The 22,674-nt window shown below is 35.8% G+C and overlaps 1 protein-coding gene across 10 annotated transcripts in view; it reads right to left on the bottom strand.

Moving 5' to 3' along the window:
* Positions 1–22,674, bottom strand: part of RAPGEF2 (Rap guanine nucleotide exchange factor 2) — a 239,177-nt gene that overhangs the window by 42,702 nt on the left and 173,801 nt on the right. For all 10 annotated transcript variants that reach the window (XM_045552193.1, XM_045552194.1, XM_045552192.1 and 7 more), the window contains one exon: positions 6,173–6,304. In XM_045552193.1, coding sequence (XP_045408149.1) covers positions 6,173–6,304 — 132 coding nt within the window. The remainder of the gene's footprint in view (positions 1–6,172; positions 6,305–22,674) is intronic.

Raw genomic sequence — 22,674 nt, 5'->3', positions numbered from 1 at the left:
TAGCAGAGTGAAGAAAGGGTACTTTACGGAAGATATAAATCTTAAAAATCTGCATTTTAAATAATTTAATATAATTACAGGATTTTCTTTAATTTTAAAACTTCTAATAGATGCTTAACCATGAAAATATATTTTATAATACCCCAAAGAAATCATCATTTAAATGAATTATATTTAAGTCTTACAGAAAAGAAAGAGACTTAAATGTCAATTGGATTCATCTCTCCAAAACGGAACCTTCCACTCTATTTGTGTAAATGATCATAGTTGTTAGCTATCTCTTGGTATTCCACTCTTTAAGAAACAAACTACTCATAAAATAACATTCACTAACCCAATAATTTAGAAGATTATTTTTATTTATAATAAATGTCTATTTTATTTTAAAATGCTATAGAATTCCCTAAATCAGACATTTCAAAAAACTTGATAAACAACTTTTCAGGAATCCACTAATTTTAAAATACCACTGTCTCATGAACAGCAAGACATCTGGAGACTCAATTAAAAGTTTAATGAAAACAAACTGGTATTGTGGAGAAGAATATTATACTAAACTTAAGAAGAATGACTGGAACGCAGTATTTACTGGATTTATATTTGCTGAAGGAACAAACTCAGTTTCGTGGCTCCAAATCTCACCTCTACCGCTCATTAAGTGGTTTTGGCAAAGTCACTCAACCTCCATGAGTCTAAGTTTTATCTGTAAACTGGAGACACAGCTTCTCACCATTCCTAGAACTGCTTTTGGATCAAACAAGGGAAAAGAAAGCCAGTTACAGGCTAAGATCAAAAGTTCCTTCCTCAAGGTGTTACATTTTTCATCTTAGTATTACACTTGTACAGCTTCTACCCGTACCAGCAGTGAGCCTGGCACACAATTCATATTTGCAGAATTTGATTAAAAAATAAAAACACAAAATTCCATTAAACACCTTACCTCCTTACAAATTTGCAAATAAACCTCTCAGACTATTGTACCCATTAAATTCTAGCCAAATGATTCATACAGTAATGATAGTGATCCTATATTGAATGACTACTAAATATCTAGCTCTAAATTTGATGCTTTTAATACATAATCATCAATCTTCATATCAATTCAGCAAGTTAGTATTACTACCCCTATTTTATAGATGAGAAAACACTCAAGGAAATTAAAGAAGTTGTTCAATGTAAACAAAACAAAACCTAGTAACTGTGCCAGGACTCAAAACGAGGTCTGGCCAACACGAAAAATACTAAATACTTTGCATTATGCCCAGTTTTCTTAACAGACAGTCTTTATAAAGAAAAGAGTTAAAATACAATACAGTAATAACAACTTTGCTAAGTTATAAAAGATACATTTATAAATATATATTTGCATATAAATGTAATTGAAACACTTGCTTTCTAGCTTCCTTGAATCCAACACTACTAAAATTTATGCTTATATTTAAGACCTTTTATTCTAAATAAGCATAGTCAAACAGACACTTTATATTTAAAAGTATATGACTATATTTGTCTCAGCAACAAGAAGAAAGGCTTACATATTAGGCAAATAACTCCTGTCCCAAATTAATTTACCCTATACATTTACAGCCTAACATAAATTTAGTTGCCCATTAATATTTAAATAATAATATTCTTTAAAAATAATAATATTCTCAGATCAATGCTGAAAGATCTATGATTTAAATAGTGAATATATTTCTTAAAACCAGTTTATTTTGACTTTTTTAAAGGATGTCAAGAAAATGAACAACCTAAAAAAATTTTAAGTGCCATAAAGCTCTAGTGAAAGGTTAATTTAACTTAATTAAAAATAAAACACTGCATATATTTTATTAAGCACTTTAAAATCATTTGCAAAAAACTTTTATTAAATATCTCACACACACAGCCATTTTAAGAGGATTGCTTAAGAAGTATACCCCTCCCCACCCCCGAGACTGGGTCTTGCTCTGTCACCCAGGCTGGAGAGCAGTCATGTGATCATAGCTCACCGTAATCTTGAACTCCTGGGCTAAAGTGATCCTCCCACCCTAGTCTCGAAGTAGCTGGGAGTACACACGAGTGTTACAACACCCAGCTAATTTTTAAATTTTTCATAGAGATGGGGTCTCCCTATGTTGCCCAGGCTGGTCTCCAATTCCTGGCCTCATGCTGTCCTCCTGCCTTGGCCTCCTAAAGTGCTGGGATTACAGGCACGAGCCACCATGCCCAGCCTTTAATGGAAATAAAATTTACAGAATCTCAAACATATATATTTAACCCAAATAGCACCTAAATTAGACGCATATAAATTTAGCTAGAAAGTACTACTGAATGATAATTTAAGTGAGATAACAGAGAAGGAACATCACATAAAATTATATATATGTGGAAAGTATAAAAATATATTTAGAAATATAATGTTTGCATTAAGTCTAGTTTGTACATAATTTATGTTGTTGCTAGTTTTACAGTCAGTATTTTTTACTTCAATATATGCTTTTAAATATACACACACATGTATACACACATACACCTAAAAGAGAGGGACAATTTTTTAAAGCTCTTAATGTAAATTATTAGGTTGCTTTCCCAAATTTATAATCCTATAAGGAATGTATAAAAATGTCTATAAATATTTAAGAAAATCTATGCTAATTTGATAAGCAAAATAGTTCCATATTTAAATTTTCATATAGTCAATTATTAATATGTTTTAAATATTTTATGTAAGGTAGAGATATTTGCATTTTCTTTTCTGTAAATGACCGACTTCTGTCCTTTGAACATTTTTATACTGTGAGCTGAGTATTTTTCTTATTAATTTACATAAATCAGTTATATTTTGACTTTAAATCTTCATATCAATTGATCTTTTAATTGTTAAATGTTTTGATCTTTCATTACAACATTGTTTGGTAACTCTTTAGCTTATCTGGAACTTACTTAATTATGATACAAAGTGAGAATATAAAATCACTCCCACACCCTAAAGACCACTTATTGAATAATCCATTGCTTTCTTCACTGATTTTTGAGGTTTCCTCTGTTATATATTATACCCTTACACGAGTTCCATGTTGCTTGAACTCTGTTTTATTGATCTATCTATTTTTGTACAACTATTTCCAGTCTGCCTAAGCCACTTGCTCTGACAGTCACATCATTTAACCAGGACCTTATCCTGGATGGAAATGGCATTGTCTCGTATCCCTAACTTAGGCATTCTGCTTTCTATCATCAGCAACCTCCTAGTCTTTCAGCTTGCTCCCATCTGCTTCTAAGAAAACCCTTTTTCAACTTAAGGAGGATCTTTAGTCTTCAAGACTCTACTACCTCTGTGTCTAGCACTCGCACCTCCCATCTTAACTTCCTTTCATATTCTGCTTATATTCCCTAGTCTATTATTTCAATTACATTCATTCAACACATCTTGACTTAATTCCTATGATCTCCTGGCACTGTACTAAGGCTCTAGAGAGAAAATGGAGATGAGACAGACAAGTTTTCTGACTTCTGGAAACTGTTATTCTAGTAGGCAGACAGACAACATAGAAAGTAATAATCATTTCACTTAGGGTGTAGGACAGAAATAAAAGGACTAGCCAGGAAAGGAACCAAAATGTAAGCCCTCCCTTACAGAGGATTATTAAGGAAGCACTCGCTGAGGAGATAATACTTGAAAATGAAGGCAGAAAAGGATCAAGCTAGGAGAAAACATTCCAGCCAGCAGGCATGCAAAAGCAAAGCTCTGTAGTTAGAAAAATTTTGACATGTTGCTCCACCTGTCTTTGTATTATCCTCATTTAGCACAACTTCAGTCCTGGATGAAGTCAAATCTTTGTGCTAACTGTGGAGAAAATTACTTACCAGGGTAAAGGGAAATCATTTTATATTTGAAGGTACCAACTCAATTGAGTCTCCATTTCTCTGGTCAATTTGCTCTACTACGCTCTCTGCAACTATTATTTCAAAACTTGTCTCTCCTTAAAACTCTCTATCCACCAACTCTCTCACTCTCAACAAATGAACTCAACTCTTCAGAGAGAAAACAGAAGTTTAAGAAAGGAACTCCCTCAACTCCCAAACTGCCCACTCCAAACCCAGCAGGATGTGTCCCTGTTAAAACAGAGGAGAGTTCCTTCTCCTAACATTAGTCATTCACTTTCCTCTGAAATTTCTCTTTCCTCCAGCAGCAACATTATTCTACCCATTTCTCTCTTGTTCACAGCATTCAATTTCAACCTCTCTGTGCCCATCTGATGAGCATTTACACTCACTTCAATGTGACAGCTTTCAACAAAAAAAGAAAAGATCCCCTAAGTCAGAATTGTGCAAAGATTAAACGGGCTGCCATGAGAGAGAGCTGCTCGTCCCTGGCACTGTTCAAGAATAACTGGATGCTTGCTGGATAGGATCCAATAAAAGACTTGGAGTTGGACCAATTAGATGTCAGGCGTCTTCTCACCTTAAGAAGTTCTGATTTAAAGATAATAGAAATGGTCTATTGAGAATATTAAATGTTAAATTTTGCATCGCTAATAGCCAAATCCTTAGATACAGCTATGGAGTTTTCCTTATGACAAATATAAACTTACAGGCTACATGCCTGTCATCAAGTTTGAAGCAAATAGCTTTGAAACTCAACTAAATGTATCAAAATGATACACAGGGACCCTCCTTTTTATCTAATACCAAGACAAAGTCATACTGCAGACTGTAAGCTCCAACTGCGCCAGAGCAATTAGGAACTCTCACCCACCCAGACACTTGGATGATAGCTAGGGACAGACGTACCATCAGGAATTTCATCATGAATGCATCCAGCTTACTCTAGGCAATTGCACATTCGGGTAAAATTCCCCTCAGAACAGGCCTCAATAAATTATATAAACAAATTATTTCATTCTTGCTATAAATTTATCTTTTAGAAATTCCATTTGTTTGTACATGCTTCAAGAAAACAGTAACAACTGCTATAACCTCAAGCTGTATTCTCATTATAGATTGTCAAAATGTGTAATAATCATCTCGAAGTTTAGAGGACACGGGCTCTTTCATGATATTTCAATTAATATAAGCTTAAGCACAGCTTTTATGTAAACTGTTCATTGTTCCGTGTAAGGGAACTCTTGAATAAGTGTTTTTAAAAAAACCAATTTCCAGAAATAGATGGTGTTGGGTAGGGGGGCAGGTAAATTGAGAGAAGTGTGTACCTAATAGACTATCTCTTTAAAAGAAAATTTATTTTCCAAGATCTACTAAATTTAGGACTTAAACAAATATGTCTTATATTTATGGTATTCTAATTATTCACTTTTAGTAATTACTAAAATTACTAAAATTACTTTTAGTAATAACTTAGCACTGCCTAAATACACCAATGATCCTTCATAACTATAATGTTCCTAAAAAGGGTACTTCTTATGGTCACCTTATGTCACAATTCCTAAGGAGCCAAGAACTATACTTTGTGAATGTAATGTTCTTTTGTTTGAAACCATCTAAAATCAAATATTATTAGAATGTATTTGAAAAGAAGATTTCTTTTGCATATTTTAGTCACTTCCTAAATTTGCATATTCTAAGCCAATAAACTATTCCTTAACAATTAAGATTATTTTGTTTTAAAAATATGTTTGGAATCCCAGAGTTCTAGCTTATTTTCCATTCATTGGTACCATAAGATTTTTATTTTAAACACACAACTAAATCTATAGGTAATTTTTTAAATATAAGGAATATAATTCAATGATCCAATCTTAATAATCCTTTCCTATTGTCATACTCAATATGGATTTTAATAAGAAACACTTAGTATAAAAGCCCCACTCTGCAGTTTCCTCCTATGGTGTTTAGTCAAGAAAGAGTCATAAACATACTATACTTGTAGTCAAATGAATAAAATATTTAAAGTCAAGACAAATGATTCCATTCCAACCACTCTATTTAAAATTCTGATAACTGGTAACAGCAGAGGCAAGTACAATTAGGCAGTAGTTTTACATCCTAAAACAAACATATAACATGCTGTCTGTGAAAAGTATAAACATTAATGTTTTATGTACATATATGTACATACAATATACACACAAATATTTAATTTATAGATTCTATTAATATTAACTGAGAACCCTGAAACTCCTTGGAATACATGAAAATGAAGCAAATGACAAGAAAATCTCCTTCTTACCTGGTAGATATCAGAAAGACTGCTGCTTCCAGAATCACTAGTGATACTACATCCTGAATGGCTAGAAGAAACGTGGGTCACCTGTGGGTGGAGACTGTCAGTAAGGTGTAGTTTTGTGAAATCTGCAGGAAGCTATGGAAGGAGCAGGAAAAACTAGGATTACAATTTGAATCAGATCTCCAAGAAGACATTTTAAAATTAAAATACTATATTCTATTCCATACCACTAAGCCAAAAATGTTATTAGGTAAGAGTCTTCATTTTTAAATTCACAAATTACTAAATATTCTCCTATTTATCAAAAATCACATATATATATATATATTTTTTTTTTTTTTTTGAAATAGACTCTCACTCTGTTGCCCCGGGTAGAATGCGCTGGCGTCATCACAGCTCACTGCAACCTCAAACTCCTGGCTCAAGCAATCCTCCTGCCTCAGCCTCCAGAGTAGCCGGGACTATAGGTGCATGCCACTGCTCCTTGGCTAATTTTTCTACTTTTAGTAGAGGTGGGGTCTTGCTCTTGCTCAGGCTGGTCTTGAACTCCTAAGCTCAAGCTATCCTCCCACCTGGTCCTCCCAGAGTGCTCAGATTACAGGAATGAGCCATTGCTTCCAGCCATAAATTTTTCAAGTTTATGGGCATACAATGAACCTTAAATTATATGAAATTCGATGCTTAAATAAGTAGGGTTGGTGATTACGGAGAATTTGGATGAACATTTAATTTAGTAAGTTACAATTCTCAAATTACATATCAATGAGCAAAATATTCTACTACTATCAATATTTATTACTAGTCACAAATGCAACTTTATGGCAAGAAACAGTTCAAATGAGAAAACAGATTTGAGGTTCTTTTATGCCCAAATGATGTTTAAAGGTTAAAAAAAAAAAGAGCACCTTAGAGTAGATTAAGCACATTGTCATACAAGTAACTACACTAAGCTCTACGGAGAAAGAAAACAGAATGCCAGCAAATAACTGAGAATTGAGAAGATTATGGACAACATTTACCTATCTATCTATTTGTTCATGTTCAAATAAAAATAGCCTCTATTAAAATAAACAGATTTGCTAAACATCCCTCAAGTTCTGAAGTCTACTACCCCTCATAATATCAGACAAAATGCATTCACAAAAAGGAAAACATTCACACATTCGCTCATTCAACAAATATTTACTGAGGCCCTTTTCTCTTATTATGTCCTGGTTAGCAAGTAAAACACTGCCCTTAACAACCTTACACTCTTATCAGTTACTGCCAAGTCTTCTGAATTTAAAAAGACACCATATTCATCTATAATATCACACTTATACTATTGGCCAGTAATACATATGACAGTTTAAAAGATATGCTAACTAGCATCATGAAATACTGATAACATTCTCTTTTTTGTGCCTGCATACTGATCCTATTTAGCTGGTGAATAATAATAAAAAGACTAACTGTTAAAACTTAAATAAAGATTTACCTTAGTAACATTCCCATCTACCCTTTGATCCTTTTCCCCTCTCTAGAATAAGCCTCCTGAGGGAGATGATTCAGGTTTATGACAATGATCAATGGGTTTTGATACTTCAAAGGTTCAAACAGGCAAAATGTGCTTTGTTTGTTTATTTATTTTTGAGACAGAGTCTGGCTCTGTTGCCCCAGGTAGAGGGTAGTGGCATCATCCTAGCTCTCTGCAACCTCAAACTCCTAGGTTCAAGCCATCCTCCTGCTTCAGCCTCCCAAGTGGCTGGGACTACAGGTGCGCACCATGACACCCAGCTAATTTTTCTATCTTTAGTAGAGATGGGGGTCTCACTCTTGCTCAGGCTGGTCTCAAACTCCTGAGCTCAAGCGATCCTCCCGCCTTGGCCTCCCAGAGTGCTAGGACTATAGGCGTGAGCCACCGAACCCAACAAAATATATTTATATCCCATATCATTCAGACCTGATTCTGAATAAATTACACCCGTCCCTACATTAAGTGCATGATACTTAACAATATTTATACACAATATGTTGAGAAATAGTATTTTTAACTCTAAAGGAACAGGGTATACAAAGGACAGATTTAAACATGAATTTGTGGCCGGGCGCGGTGGCTCACGCCTGTAATCCTAGCACTCTGGGAGGCCGAGGCAGGTGGATCGCTCGAGGTCAGGAGTTCGACACCAGCCTCAGCAAGAGCAAGAACCCGTCTCTACTAAAAATAGAAAGAAATTATCTGGCCAACTAAAAAATATATATAGAAAAAAAAATTAGCCGGGCATGGTGGCGCATGCCTGTAGTCCCAGCTGCTCGGGAGGCTGAGGCAGTAAGCCCAGGAGTTTGAGGTTGCTGTGAGCTAGGCTGACGCCATGGTACTCACTCTAGCCCGGGCAACAAAGTGAGACTCTGTCTCAAAAAAAAAAAAATAAATAAATAAAAAATAAATATGAATTTGTTAGGGGGAATATGATTAGATGCCAAATAAATGGATATAAACCCATATGTTGGAGGAGCTCAGAGAAGTGAGATGTTTATTCAAATGTGTGAAATAACTGTAAGCCCATCTCACTAAGAGTGTTTTTAAGAAATGATAAAGATATTATGAAATATTAATATATAAAATTTAGGAGAATAACGACTTCTATATAAGGAGTAGATAGACAAATCCTTCTAAATTCAGAATTTCTACGTTTTATTCACAATGTAGACTAGTGAATTAATTGCAGGATTTATTTATGAACAATTTGAAGACAGAAGTTTGTAGGAATGTATTCATGACTAAGATTTTAAATGTAGCTAAGCGACAGTTATCAGATAGTAAAATAAATAACATGTTCATAGCCAGGATAAATACCCTTCATCATCCTAGCTCCACTGCCATTTAATTCAGTCATTTACCACAGAAGACAACTGGGGAAACGTAACTCTATGGCTCAGGGATTTTAAAAGGCATCAATCGATACATGTAATTACAGAATAATAAACTGATTTTTATTGATTATCTTTTACAGACATGACTCAGACTGACATGTCACACTGGGTATTTTTTAAAAAAATTAATATGTCAAATGAAGATATAATTATCTAATGAATTTTTACTTTTTATTTATTCACATCTTACAGGACTTTCTTGTTAGAATCCATCATCTGATCATCTTTGCTGACTAGGAATTCACTGTGCGGACAACACTGAGAGCTGACAGAGCTCCAAACCTAATAGAAGAGACCTGCGTCCAGCCTTTGTACACCAATTCTCTGGAACTGAGAAAGTTATGGACAACATTAACTGATCTCTACACACACATATAAATATCAATTTTCTAATTGTTCATGTATAAATAAAAATATCCTTCTATTAAAATAAACAGATTTGCTAAGCATCCCTCAAGTTCTGAAGTGTATTCACCTATGCCTACTTACAGCCACAATCAGAATTATGTGGTAATTATAGGCCCAAAACCATAAAGACTCAAAAGAGAAAGAAATATTTTTGCTCTTAAAAATTCAATTCTATTTAATAAAAACGTATTGAGTTCCTGCTAAGTCAGACACTCTGTCAGGAGCAGGGAATATCAAGGTGAATAAGACATTCCTGATTCCACATGGAACTTCTACTACCCCAACAGTCATTGTGATAGGTGTTACAAGCAATAGAAAAACGAATTAAACATAGTCTGAGTTTTTGAGACAAGGTCTCACCATGTTCCCCAGCCTGGTCTTCAATTCCTGGGCTCCAGCAACCCTCCCGCCTCAGCCTCCCGAACAGTTGGGACTACAGGCGCGTGCCACCATGTCTGGTTTAAACATAGTTTTATAAACATTGTTTTCATCCCTTTCCCCTGCCACCTCTGTTCTTTTCAGAATAGCATGAAAAAATCATATATTAGACTTAGATTAAGTGCAAGTATAATTTAACATTAACTAAATACTTCTTTAAAAGAGATGTACGACTAGATGGAATCTTCAAGGAATCTTAAAATTTTTTCTCACAAATTGGGATAACAATAGTATTTTTAAATTTTATTGACAACACACATCGGTCAGGTTATGGAATGGGAGAAGTTATAAAAGGTGTTCCCATAAGGGAAGAGTCTGAAATGCACTGATTTGGCCCTGCCACACAACACCCTTCCTAGAGACCTGAGTCCAAGCCTAGGAAAAATGGAGTTTTTCAGAGGCAAACAAACCGTATGGGGGTTGGGCACCAGGAGGAAGACACAGGTGTAGGTGCCCACGTTTAAACCTGAGTGCTAACATAAAGTAAGCACAAACCGAAAATTAATCGGTTTCATAAAACCTTGGTACCATTTGTATAACAGCTTGTTTTGTTTTAGTTTACAGACAGGGACACTATGGTAATTAACTTTTAAAAAGGAAGTTCTACACATGACCAATACCCATATATAAATAGGCATTTATTTGATAATCAACAATTTATTAATCTAATGGTTGGCATTTATAAAATTACTAGCTAATGAACGAACTCTATTTTGAACACGGATACCTTGAAGTCTCTGACACTACTGAATAAATACTTTGTTGAGTTGGTAAAATACCTGAAATCGGGGATAGTGTGGTAGAAACGAGGGTGGCTGCCCTTCTTCCCCTTCCTTTTCTCTCCCAAGAATCTCTGCATTACCAATACGCCCAGCACCTGTGGGACCAGACCCCCAATCCAGCCAGAAAGCACAGGGGATGAGTTTTGCGGGATTCTACTCCCAACAGGTGTTCTATGTAAAAGAGAGTTTCCTGTTCCATAATGTATATTATCATCTCAGCATCATTCAGAAATCCAATAGTTAAAAAACAAAACAAGACAAAAACAAACAAAAAATATTGCTGCTATCAATTGAAATTTATTGAACTGATAATTTCTCAAACTAACCTTGGGAGCACTTTATTTCAAGTAATAGTTACAACAGAACATGCGAGGTTTGGGGTGATCGTTGGAATCTATCCAACCTTTCCGGGCAGCTTGAGTAACACGACTACCTAAGGTAAATTAGATTTCCCATTTAGTGACTAAAAACTGACTTTATATTAAGGTGCATCACTAAGAATTTACTCAAATGAATACGTTTCTCCCATATCATCACTGGATTTTTGTGAATACTTTTTAGGCTCATGTTTATAAGCTTTACAGAGAGGAGTCAGTATATTACTAGAGATATTTTCTGTTTTTCTCTGGGCTATTAGTGAAAATATGGGAGACTATATTTTCATTCTTCCATCATTTATTGAAAGCCTGTGCTGTGCAGATTAAATGAAAGAATGGGTGTAAAGCACTTGGAGAAGTGCTTGGCACACAGAAATCACTAAAGAAGTGTTAACTATAAATTACCACGTGCCAGACTCTGCAAAGTACGGGTCCTTTCCAGGCCTAAAATTTCTGTAGCTAGAATTAAAGCCCTTTCTGGGAACAGATCAATAATCTACTGGGCTTTAGTGGCCAAAGTCACCCAGCTAGAGACACTACCCTTCACTCACTCGAGTTATGTTCTAAAAGCAATTCATATTCTCTCTCTCTCTCTGGGCACACACACACACACACAAACACACATACACCCTCTCTCCCTCTCTCACACACCCACACCTGTTTTTTCTTTTTCTTTCTACTACTGATCTTTCAGATACTGCTAGTTCTGACACTCTTTGATCTGTTTCTACATACAGCTTGATGAAGCAGAAATATTATTTATTTAGTAGCTCATTTTAAAGACCTGGTTATAACCTGATAAACTTTTACTTTTTTAAATCATATTTTAGAACACCAGAAAAAGTAAACATCTGGACTCAAACATTATTCACCAAAATTAATTTTGACTTCTGTCATAACCCCTTAACAAATGCTCTTGTTCTCAAATGCTTCATCTGCCAGTATTTCACAAACCAAAGAGAAAGATTTTGGAACAACATACAGTTTATTTTGGTTGTAAGTATATACAATGGTAGGAAACAAAAGTTTTCTAAATGTGTCATGAGATAGTAATTTAATATGCTGATAGATCTAATATTTTCCTGATTAAATTACACACAGACATTTGTGAGTGTTGATATGACTATGCTTTATTGAAATAGCTCTACAAAAATTTATTTGCCTTATAAGCACTGGAGAAACTTGCCAAAAATTTAACAACTTGTAAGAACTTAACATTCTTCTAGCTTCCTACCAGGCTCAAAAGACATAAGCCTCATGTTAGGCATACATGGATTTATCTTCTATTCAACTACCTTCTAAGTCAAACAAACTTGGGCAAGACAACTTCCGAGCACCTTAGTTTCTTCTATGAAACAGATATAATATAGTGACCAAATGACATAATCACTGTGACCTATAGAATCTTCCTTACAGATGTCTCTCTTTTCCAGTCAAGGTCCTCCCTAACCTTAAGTCTGATATTTTTCAAATTCAATTCCAAAAAAATAAACTTATTTTTGACACGGTGATACCTAAAACTAGCATTATTGTAGTTCACTTTTATATATTCCCCCAAAAGTCTGTATGTCATAAATAAATCTCATATATAGAGAGAAACTCACTGCTTCAAATACCTTAAAAATTTTTGCAAACTGAGTAACTTCCATGTCATAATATGCTTATAGTCCAATTACTCCCCTCTGTGAACACTCAAATTTTCATAGTTTAGAATTTTCTCAAAGTGATAACAAAACTTCTGCTGTTTGTGCTTTTATGTGAGTAGTTTTGTGTCTGACTGCAAAAGCCTCCAAAACAGTTATGTATTTGGCCCGACACACGCCACAACTATATGTGGTATAAGCACAAAGCTTTATTCCCACCATACAGAGCACGCTGCCTCTAGACCCTGGAGGACAGTCTGAACAGAAACACCAGGGGGTGGAGAGGTCTCTCTCAAAAGTTCCTTGCTACTTTCTTACATAATAATAGTGTTTTAGAGGGAGCTATTAATATAACAGAGAAGATTTGAAAAGATAGGGCTTATACACATGAATATTTCACGTGTCTTTCTGCCCAAACATATACTTTTATGTGTTGGAATTAGCTACTGAAATGTGGTAGGACCCTTGCCCTCTCCCAAGGCAGAAAGGCTACCTTCATGCTTTTCGGGATTAGAATCATAAAATTCATTGGCTACAGTTGGGCAACTCACAATCTATCTAAAATTTAATTTTTACATATATGAATTGGGGATAATTTGAATACAAATAGTATACCTAGGACTCCTGATGAGAAAAACAAATCATCAAAATTAGTAAATTGGTTGAAAAGAGGCTGTCAGTCACAAGACAACTGATGTTTCTAAGCAAATACTTTTAGAAAGCCTTTTCTATTGAATGTTGAAAGCAAGCATTGAGTAGGAGGAATCGCACGGGAAGTTCACTTCAAAATGGAAAAGTAGAATCTTTCAGTGTGATAACAAAGTGTATGATCTAAGTACCGTATATCGCAAAATGTAAGGCTTTGCCCATTTTCCCAAAGATAAAGCAATAATAACATCACTTGTACACAAGTTATTATGTGCCAGGCCATGCTCTAAGCACGTGCATATATACATTAGCTCATTAGATTTTTATAACAATCCTACAAAGTAGGTATTGTTGTGACTATTTTATACAGGAGGAACCTAAGATGCAGAAAAGTTAAGTGATTTGCACTAAGATCATACAGCAAAAAAGTGACAGAGAGAGATTCTAGCCCCAGGTGAAGGGGTCTGGAACATACACACTTAAGGATTAAACTTTAATGTATTTATTAATTTACTAGTTGAATTCAAAACTCTCATAAATATTGATGAAACTGTCAAATGGCTACTCAAATCCATTTATTATTAATAATATAGCTTCTCATATACATTTCAAAATCACATAGAAAATAAAATATTAATTTAAAATAATTTCTCACTTTCATGAGTCAAACTTATTAAAGCTTTGCACCTGCATTTCCAGCATCAATGACTTTGACATTGCAAAGCCTAAGTTTCCATTCCTTCAAATTGCTTGAGATAGTGATGTATCTACATGACAGTGCTGTATATAACATTAGTGAAGTTGATCTTTACTTTGCAGCTTCTTTACAGCTACAATCATTTACTATTTGCTTTGTAAATTAATCTTTAAAATGTTTATGGTAATATCCAGTAATGACAATTTTTAGATAATATAGCTGGGAATCATTATTGAACCTATGTAAAACTTATTTAACTCCTTTACACCAATTCCATCCATGTCCCTGTAAGCATACCAAGCAAACTCTGCTTGGGGTCACTCCTGCTTTATTTTCCTTATTGCAAAATATCTTTTTGTTAAAAAAAAAAAAAAAAAAAGGAAACTGAATTGAGAGAGAACCTCGTAATATAAGAAATTAAGGAAACCCTTTTTCTGATAGCTAATTTTGGCAGAAATAAAACCTTGCCTTGTATTTCATTTCTCTAACATCTGAATATAAGAAAAAATTATGAGTGTGTGTATGCACACACACATATTTAATCTAGTCAGCCAATTTTATCACTTTAAGAAAGATACCTGGCATAGTGAGAGCAGCTCTAGAATTATTATCAAATCCACTGAAAGTTTCCCATCTAAAAGATAGCTGTATTTTTTCAAAATGAAAATGTTTATCTGAGATCCAAAACAAAGCAATTCAAACTGTACAAGTTTCCATACAAATATTGAGGTAGCTGATTAATTATCAAGTTTACATGGCCAAATGAAATGTTCTGTTGTTTGTTAAGAAACAGCAGCTTGATGGTTTTCAAGTGACAGCCACTCCATTCTCACTCCAAACACACACACACACACACACACACACACACACACACTCAGCATATAATCCCTTTTCCCTTTCAATTTATTTCCAACCATCAACAACCATGCACCTGAAAAGCACAAATTCCTCTGAGAGATTCAAAAAAATTCTCTAGGTTGGTCAGTCCTAGAACTTTGGATGAAAAATATGGCAACTGTTTGCACTGAGTCAGGTGATTTAAAAGTCATCTTCTGGGTAGAATTTCATCTATTTTAAATCCCAAACTCCTTTGTATATTTTCTCTTAATGTTAGTAATAATTACTGCCATTACTATGGGGAGCATGTACTATATAATGGGCAATGTACTGACTGTTTTGCATGTTCTCTCTTTGTTCTAATACTGAGAAAGAGCCCAGGTGCTGCAGAAGAAATGGAAGCTCAAAGAGCTCAAGTGGCTTGTCCAATGCCCCCAGGTAACAGGCTCCGACATCTATGAATGTTTATAAAAGACAGTAATTGGACCATAAACATACCATGACAATTATGCCATCCATAAAGTAATACTGATAATACAGTAATGCTGACAACACTCTACAGTTACCACAACTTCCATTCTCAGTCTCTTGTTTTCCAGAACCAAGTGGGATTGGTGCCATGGAAGCAGCAATCCCCGGAGAGCAAGGGGTGTTGCTGGTAATACCAGAAGACAGCTTCTATGACCAAGTAGACAACAACTCTGATGAGCTCCAAAGGGACTGTGCTTAGTTATCCCAACTGAATAAATGCTCAGCGGAGTATGGAGTTTGGGAAATGAGAATTTAAAGTCAGAGAAAAAAGATTCCTATGGGATTCACAGAGGAGTCTAAGCTGCCTTCTTTGTGAACAAAAATAAATAGTTGGTTTGGGGAGAAAGTCTCACCACGGAATTAAAAACATTAACCCACAAGTAATTTTAATTTTTAACTAGTTAAAAGTTATAAAAGCTACCTTACACCAAAATGCAAATGTACTTAGGTCTGCATACAATAAAATGGCCGGGACCAGCTAGCTATTCACCACTGTCCTCTTGCTGGACACACAGCGAGATTACATTTCCCAGCCTCTCTTACAGTTACAAAGGAGTTCAAGCCTTTGGAGTATGAACAATAAGAGTGATTATGCCACTTCCTTACCTGACTTACAACAACCTTCCACATGCAACTCTCTGGGATCTTTCCCCTTCCACTGAGAGAGTCTCTGCTGGAAGACAATACAAACTTTGTGCTGAAGGCTAAAGACAACTGAGCCACAAAATGGAGCAGGCCTGGAACCCTGAATCACTACTCTGAAGGGAACTGTCGTCAATCAAGAACACCTTCAGATTTATGCAAAAGAGACTTAAAAAAAACAAAACTTCCATTGCGTTTAAACTATTGCGTTTTGTTTGGTACAACAGCTACATTATCTGTAGCTGAAATAACCCCTCTTGAGACAGTTTTCTCTTCCAGCTGAGCCCTGGTCCTCATCTCCTTTCTTACTTCCCAATCCCTGACATGCTCTCTCTGTCGCCAGTTCTAGTGTCCTCGGATGAGAATGCCTCACAGTTCATGGGTTCAGAAAGCAAGTCTTTTGTTCTACCCACTCTATTAAAAGCATGGTTCTAGGTATTGCATTCTTTATGACTATTATAATGCTGTTGAGCATTGAATTTCTTTAGTTTTGATATTGCAGTATCACAGAGCAAGCAAATCATCTTATCTCTAGCAGAAACCAGATTAATGCTACAATTCCCAATCCTCATTAAAAAAACACCTGTTTTCTTCCTTCAGCATTCTCTTGGTCTTCTTTGATATCATGGGCTGTTAAGCAGACAGAATTAAAAAGTACTGTCGGATGTGCAACTATTCACAAAGTCTACTTCAAATAGAAACACAGTGCATTGTTGTCAAAAGCTGGTAACAGACTGGTGTACTCGACCCCCATAAACTCTCAGCAACCAGCCTCGTGCAGTAGCGGCACCAGTCGGGTGGGGGAAGTTAGAACTATAATAAAACATGAGCATGGCAGCTGTCAGTTTAGCCCTGATGGCTGACTAATGTTCTCATTGTGCTGGTCAATCTGGGAGGATTATTTCATTGAAGCTTATTTTATTCTTTGGTATTTTACATATATTCATTTTAAAAATAAAATACAAATATAAAAGATGAGCAAACACGTATGAATACAAATAAAAGCATTTGTTCTATAAAATTTGGATTCAGTCAGAAGGCCACACTTAAGGACCTAGAAGGCTACAGGTTCCCAACCCCTGTTCTAGGAACAGCTGGGAAGTCAGTACAAGCCCTGGGAAGGAGTGGGGTTGGGAAAGAGATATTCTGTGGTGAAATCATGTAGGGAAGCCACGGTAATGAGTTTGAATTTCATTATATTCTGAATGAATTGGGAAACCACTAGAGGGTTTTGAGCACTCACAATGTGTGCATCAAGAATTCAAAACATTTTACATTTCGACAACTGTTCCACAAAAGATTTTCCTCATTTCAATGTGAAACAATTTTATACATAATCTATACAGATATACAAAATAAAGACCATAAGACATAAAGAAAATGTTAACAACAGCTGCTTACACAATGAGATTATGAACAATTAAAAATATTTTTGCTTATCTTTATGTTCTAGTTTTTAATATAAATGTATTACTTTGTGATAAGAAAAAGAAAACTTTAGGAGCAATTCCACATAACTTAAAGAGAAAAAGATGTTTATTGCAACTAGTAACAATAGGCCATCGACCAAGAACAGCATCATAGATTATTTTAATGGACAGACCATGGGTAGGGACTCATCTGTGAAACTGTATCTATTCTAAGTTATCACTTATGGATACATTGGCTATGTAACTTTATGGACTGAAAAATTCCACCCATGCCTCATCTCTCTCTCTCTCTCTCTCTCTCTCTCTCTCCCACACAGGAAACTACCTTATTTTAAATGACATCTCCGATTCCACCTCTAATGATTCATTTCTAGATTTCATTCAAACACCAGCACAGGTGCTATTTCACTAGATGAGTGTTACAACTTAGCTAGACAATAACCTTTATATTGAAAAATAATTATATGTTACCCCTCTTAAGTTGCTAACAAGAATACTAGGTATTAATTTTATGTCTAGGGTATCAGTTTTTCCTTTTATTTCAATGATAAATATATTCATTTTTAGTGTTTATTTCCGAGGACTTCAATGATAAGACATTTAATTTCACATTTATTTTCAAGGGCTTGAGGTGTCAACACTGGCAGGCCAGATAATTTCACTGCTTTGGCTCTGTCTGGAGGGCACTATGAAAGAGTCTATGGTGCATTACTCACCGCCCAGGGCCAGCAGAAATATGTACTCATAAACTGCAAGAAGTGTAATATTTTTTCCTTCATCTTTTTTTGAAAATCTTAGACACATGCTATCAAATGAATGGTCTGAATTACTAAGACATAGTCAAGCACACATTACCTCATAGGGAGACTCCTTCCTAATACCCTCACTTGTGTCAATGCTCCAGTATTTTTCATGACCTTCTCAGTCATCTGCAAAGACTTATTTACACGAGCCACTGAGCAGATATCTTAAAAAGTACATACTTCCTAAATTAATACAAAGTTTGAATATTCTATTACTGTATAACACTTGGTTTACTTTCGTCAATCAACTACTTTCTCCGAACTTTTCTTTTTCTTTTTTTTCTTTTTGAGAGAGTGATTCGCTCTGTTGTCCTGGCTAGAGTACAGTGGTATTACCATAGCTCACTGCAACCTCAAACTCCTGGGCTCAAGCGATCCTCCTGCCTGAACCTCCCTAGTAGCTGGAACTACAGGCACATGCCACCACGCTTGGCTAATTTTTCTATTTTTTGTAGAGATGGGGTCTTGCTCTTGCTCAGGCTGGTCTCGAACTCCTAAGCTCAAGTGATCCGCCTGCCTCAGCCTCCCCAACTAGGATTACAGGCATGAGACACTGCACCCAGCCTCTCTGAACTTTTCTAACTTTTCTGATAAGTGTCTATATGTATGCATATTGACTTATCCTGGGTTTTAAATCAGGGAGACAGAACAGTACTCATTAAAATACACTTAGAGACTCTGATGACTGGTTAAATATAATCCATGGTGTCATTAGTGAATATGAACACAGGCGCACATACACATACCTGCTAAAGCACTGATAACTTGGAACAGATTAACTTCCATAACCTAGAAGTTATGTAGCCTCAATTTGCCCTCAGGAAAACCCAGAACTTATCAAATTAACCAAAATCCCACTATGTGTGAGAGCATTCTGATAAAGGACTTACAAATATTATCCCACTTGACTCTAATGCTACTGCATTACCATTGTCCTGTGTTGCTTCTTGCAACAATCCCTTGTTGCAGCCAGAGTAAACTTTAAAACATGATAGGAAAATACACACCTGATCATGTCACTCCCCTGCCTAAAATCTTTTAGTGGCTTCTCTTTACCCTTAGGAGAAACAGTTTACACTCCTAACCACTGCACCCCACTGTCATCTTCTTTTGATCATATCACACTCATCTCTCTTCCCTTCAATCTCTGTACTAAATATATAAAGCTATTTCTGGTTATTTTAAATGTCATACTCTGTATCTCTCTCCTGGGTCTTCATTGTTCCCTTCTCCTACAAGAACACTCTCGCCCCTGAGCTGGCTAATTCTCTGAATCCTCCTCCTGGAGTTAGAAATTCTTGGAAGATGCTCCTGTGACACCCAGAATTGCTGCCTGTCACAGAACTTAAGCCCCTTTACAATAGCTGCTGATATAATAATCCGGTGTCCTCTCTAGGTGAGTTCAAGGGGACACGTCTGCCTTTTTCATCACTCCTTCCCTAGCCTCAAACATAATGCCTAAAATATAGTAAGTACTTAATAAACAAATCATTGATGTTTTAACCCTTGTTTAGAGTCAAGGATGTTGAGGCTGAGAGAAAATGAATGAGGACTGCCTGACCCAGTGTTCTCTCCCTTACCAACTCTAAGGTCTCCCATTCCACCAGCAATTACAGGTAGGATCACCAGAATAAAACTACAAGACAATGAAAAGTAACTATTGTTAAGAAATAAATTTAGTTTAGATTTCCTGGAAGCAAGAACAAAAATAGTTAAGGACAAAACTTCTGAAGTTACAAATTTTTAATTTTCTATCTTTATAGATCTCAACAGAGGAGCCTGGCAGAGGAAGAATATATGAGCTCTACTCAGAACTGTAGGATTCGTTCATCTACTTTAATTATGCAACAAGTATTTACTGACATCCTGCAACAAGCCAGTCACTGTTATGGGAACTAGGGATATGGCAATGACTGGGGCTGGCAAAATCCCTGCTCCCTGAAATTTACACTCCTGGAGGGAAGAGGGGCTCGAGGGTGGAAGGGGAAAGGGGAAATATGTAACAATAAACAAATTAAAACGATCTCAGATATCAGTAAATACTACACAGACAACAGCAAAAGGGGGACATGCAATGGACGGTGATGGCTGGCAATGGACAAGTTATTATTTCAGACTGGGCAACCTGAGAAGGCTGCTCTGAGAAAGTAACATTTGAAGCGAGAGATGAATAAATACCAAGGATCCAGCCAAAGAAAGACCTGGAGGGAAAGCTTTACAAATGGAAGGAATACCAAAGGCAAAAGCCCTAAGGTGGGATAAACCTAGGAATGGTCAAGAAAAAGAAGTTCAAAGTGACTGGAAGTAAAGAGTAAGAACAGTTGAGGAAGAAAATATTTACTCAGAAGAACCTCACGGTTCTGAGAAGAATACAAGAGTACATGCTCTGGAGGGTGAAAAGTGAGAACGGTTGAGTGGTACAAACAAGGTCAGAGCAGTAGGGACTAAGCCTACTAAAAAGTAGGCTTTTAGCTGGGCATGGTGGCTTGCACCTGTTATCCGAGCACTTTGGGAGGCTGAGGCAGGAGGATTGCTTGAGGCTAGGAGTTGAAGATCAGCCTGAGCAACATAGTGAGACTCCATCTCTACAAAATATAGAAAAATTATTCAGGCATGGTAGTGTGTGCCTGTAGTCCCAGCTACTCCAGAGGCTGAGGCAGACGGATAGCTTAATCCCAGAAGTTTGAGGTTGCAGTGAGTTATGATAACGCCACTGTACTCTAGGCCAGGCAACAGCACAAGATCCTGTCTCAAAAAAACAAAAATAAAAAGTAGGCATTCCAAGTAAAATGCGAATCCACTGGGTCTTTCAAATAGGCATTTAACAAGATCCAGTTATGTTTTATAAGATCATCCTGGCAGGGGGCGGGAGGATCAGATTGTAAGGGGTTAGAATGGAAGTGAGAAGACAAGTTAGAATGGAGTGAGGTGCCATCTCAACTACAGCAAACGAACCTAAAAACGGCCTTTCCAAACCTGAACTGACGGTACTTTAGAGTCCTCTGTGTTCAACTATTTAACTTTTTCAAAAAAGAAAAACTCCATTTACTTAAAGGACCATAAACATGATTAGGTATGTGTCATGGATTATTATAACACTTTAGTAATTAGCACTGGCTTCCTACAAATTATATGGGTGGATGAATCAATTTCCAAGGTCCTTTTATTTCTCATAAAAGTCCTCAAGTTACTGCAGAGTAGTAATTCATTAAATATGAATACTTGTTTTGACCAAGTACCTAAACATCACCAGGAATTAACATCAGAAGGTCAAAGATTATAATATGAAATTACAGAAAGAATACATGGCCAGTTCTAAGTTAGCTGTGTGACTCAGGAGAATAATCTTAATTCTTTATAGGTCAATTTACTCACCAGTGCAGAATAGAAATAACAAGGTCTGTCCTGCCTACCTAACACGGTAGTTGTGAGAACAAATGGAGAACAGATGTGAAAGAATTCTAGTAATATAAAGCACTGTGCAAATACAAGTTTTTGTATAGAAGCACGATGATAGACCTGGAAAGGTTTAAGGATTCCTTTAGCATAATCTTCTCATTTCACAGCTGTGATAACTGATATCAAGAGAGGTGAATCAGATATGGCACTGCTAAAACTGGAATCCCGATCTCACTTTGATACAATAGACAAAAAGTAATTTGAATAGCTTCCAAATTTTCTACAATATAAATTATATCATCAATTTTTTTAAAAACAAGTATTTATACACAAACCAAAAAGATTAAAAGGAAAAAGTAACTTGGAATACATTACTAACAATTTACTATGTTGTATAAACAAAAATTAACATAGTATTTTTACCTCAATTCCATGATATATGCACATTAAAATACGATTGCACTTAGAGAAATATGTAACTTTCATAATGCTGTATGGTCAAGGCCCATCACTTAAGGAGACAAGTGAGTAGCTTCACCTGGTTTTTGGCATTGGATTATACTGAAGGCCTTCAAAGACAGTTTCATCTTTAAAATAATCCTTATTAATATTCTTCCTAAATAGAATGTCTGAATTTCTAAAACTACCATCTAAAATTCCTAAGCAGCTTAAACCAGAAAATTTTTACTGCTTGAACAAACATTTCCATATTTTATTTAAATGTTAAAATTAAAGAATCATATGACATAACAATTATTATAGTTAACAATGCTAATCCTAATTTATTATTAGGATTGCTAATCTGAATATTCAGTGGTTGATGTTTACTGACTGCTTACTGTCTTCAGCCTTTATAACCTATTCCATTTCATCCAGGTAAATCTAGCCACAAGGGGGAAAAAGTCCTCCCGAGGTGACGATCATCTACTGATTCTGAATTTATTGACATGTTTGTCT

This window comes from Lemur catta, chromosome 5 (genome assembly GCF_020740605.2).
Source record: "Lemur catta isolate mLemCat1 chromosome 5, mLemCat1.pri, whole genome shotgun sequence".
Taxonomy (NCBI): Eukaryota; Metazoa; Chordata; class Mammalia; order Primates; family Lemuridae; genus Lemur; species Lemur catta.
Note: the sequence above shows the minus strand (reverse complement) of the source record. Positions and strands in the feature narration are given on the sequence as shown.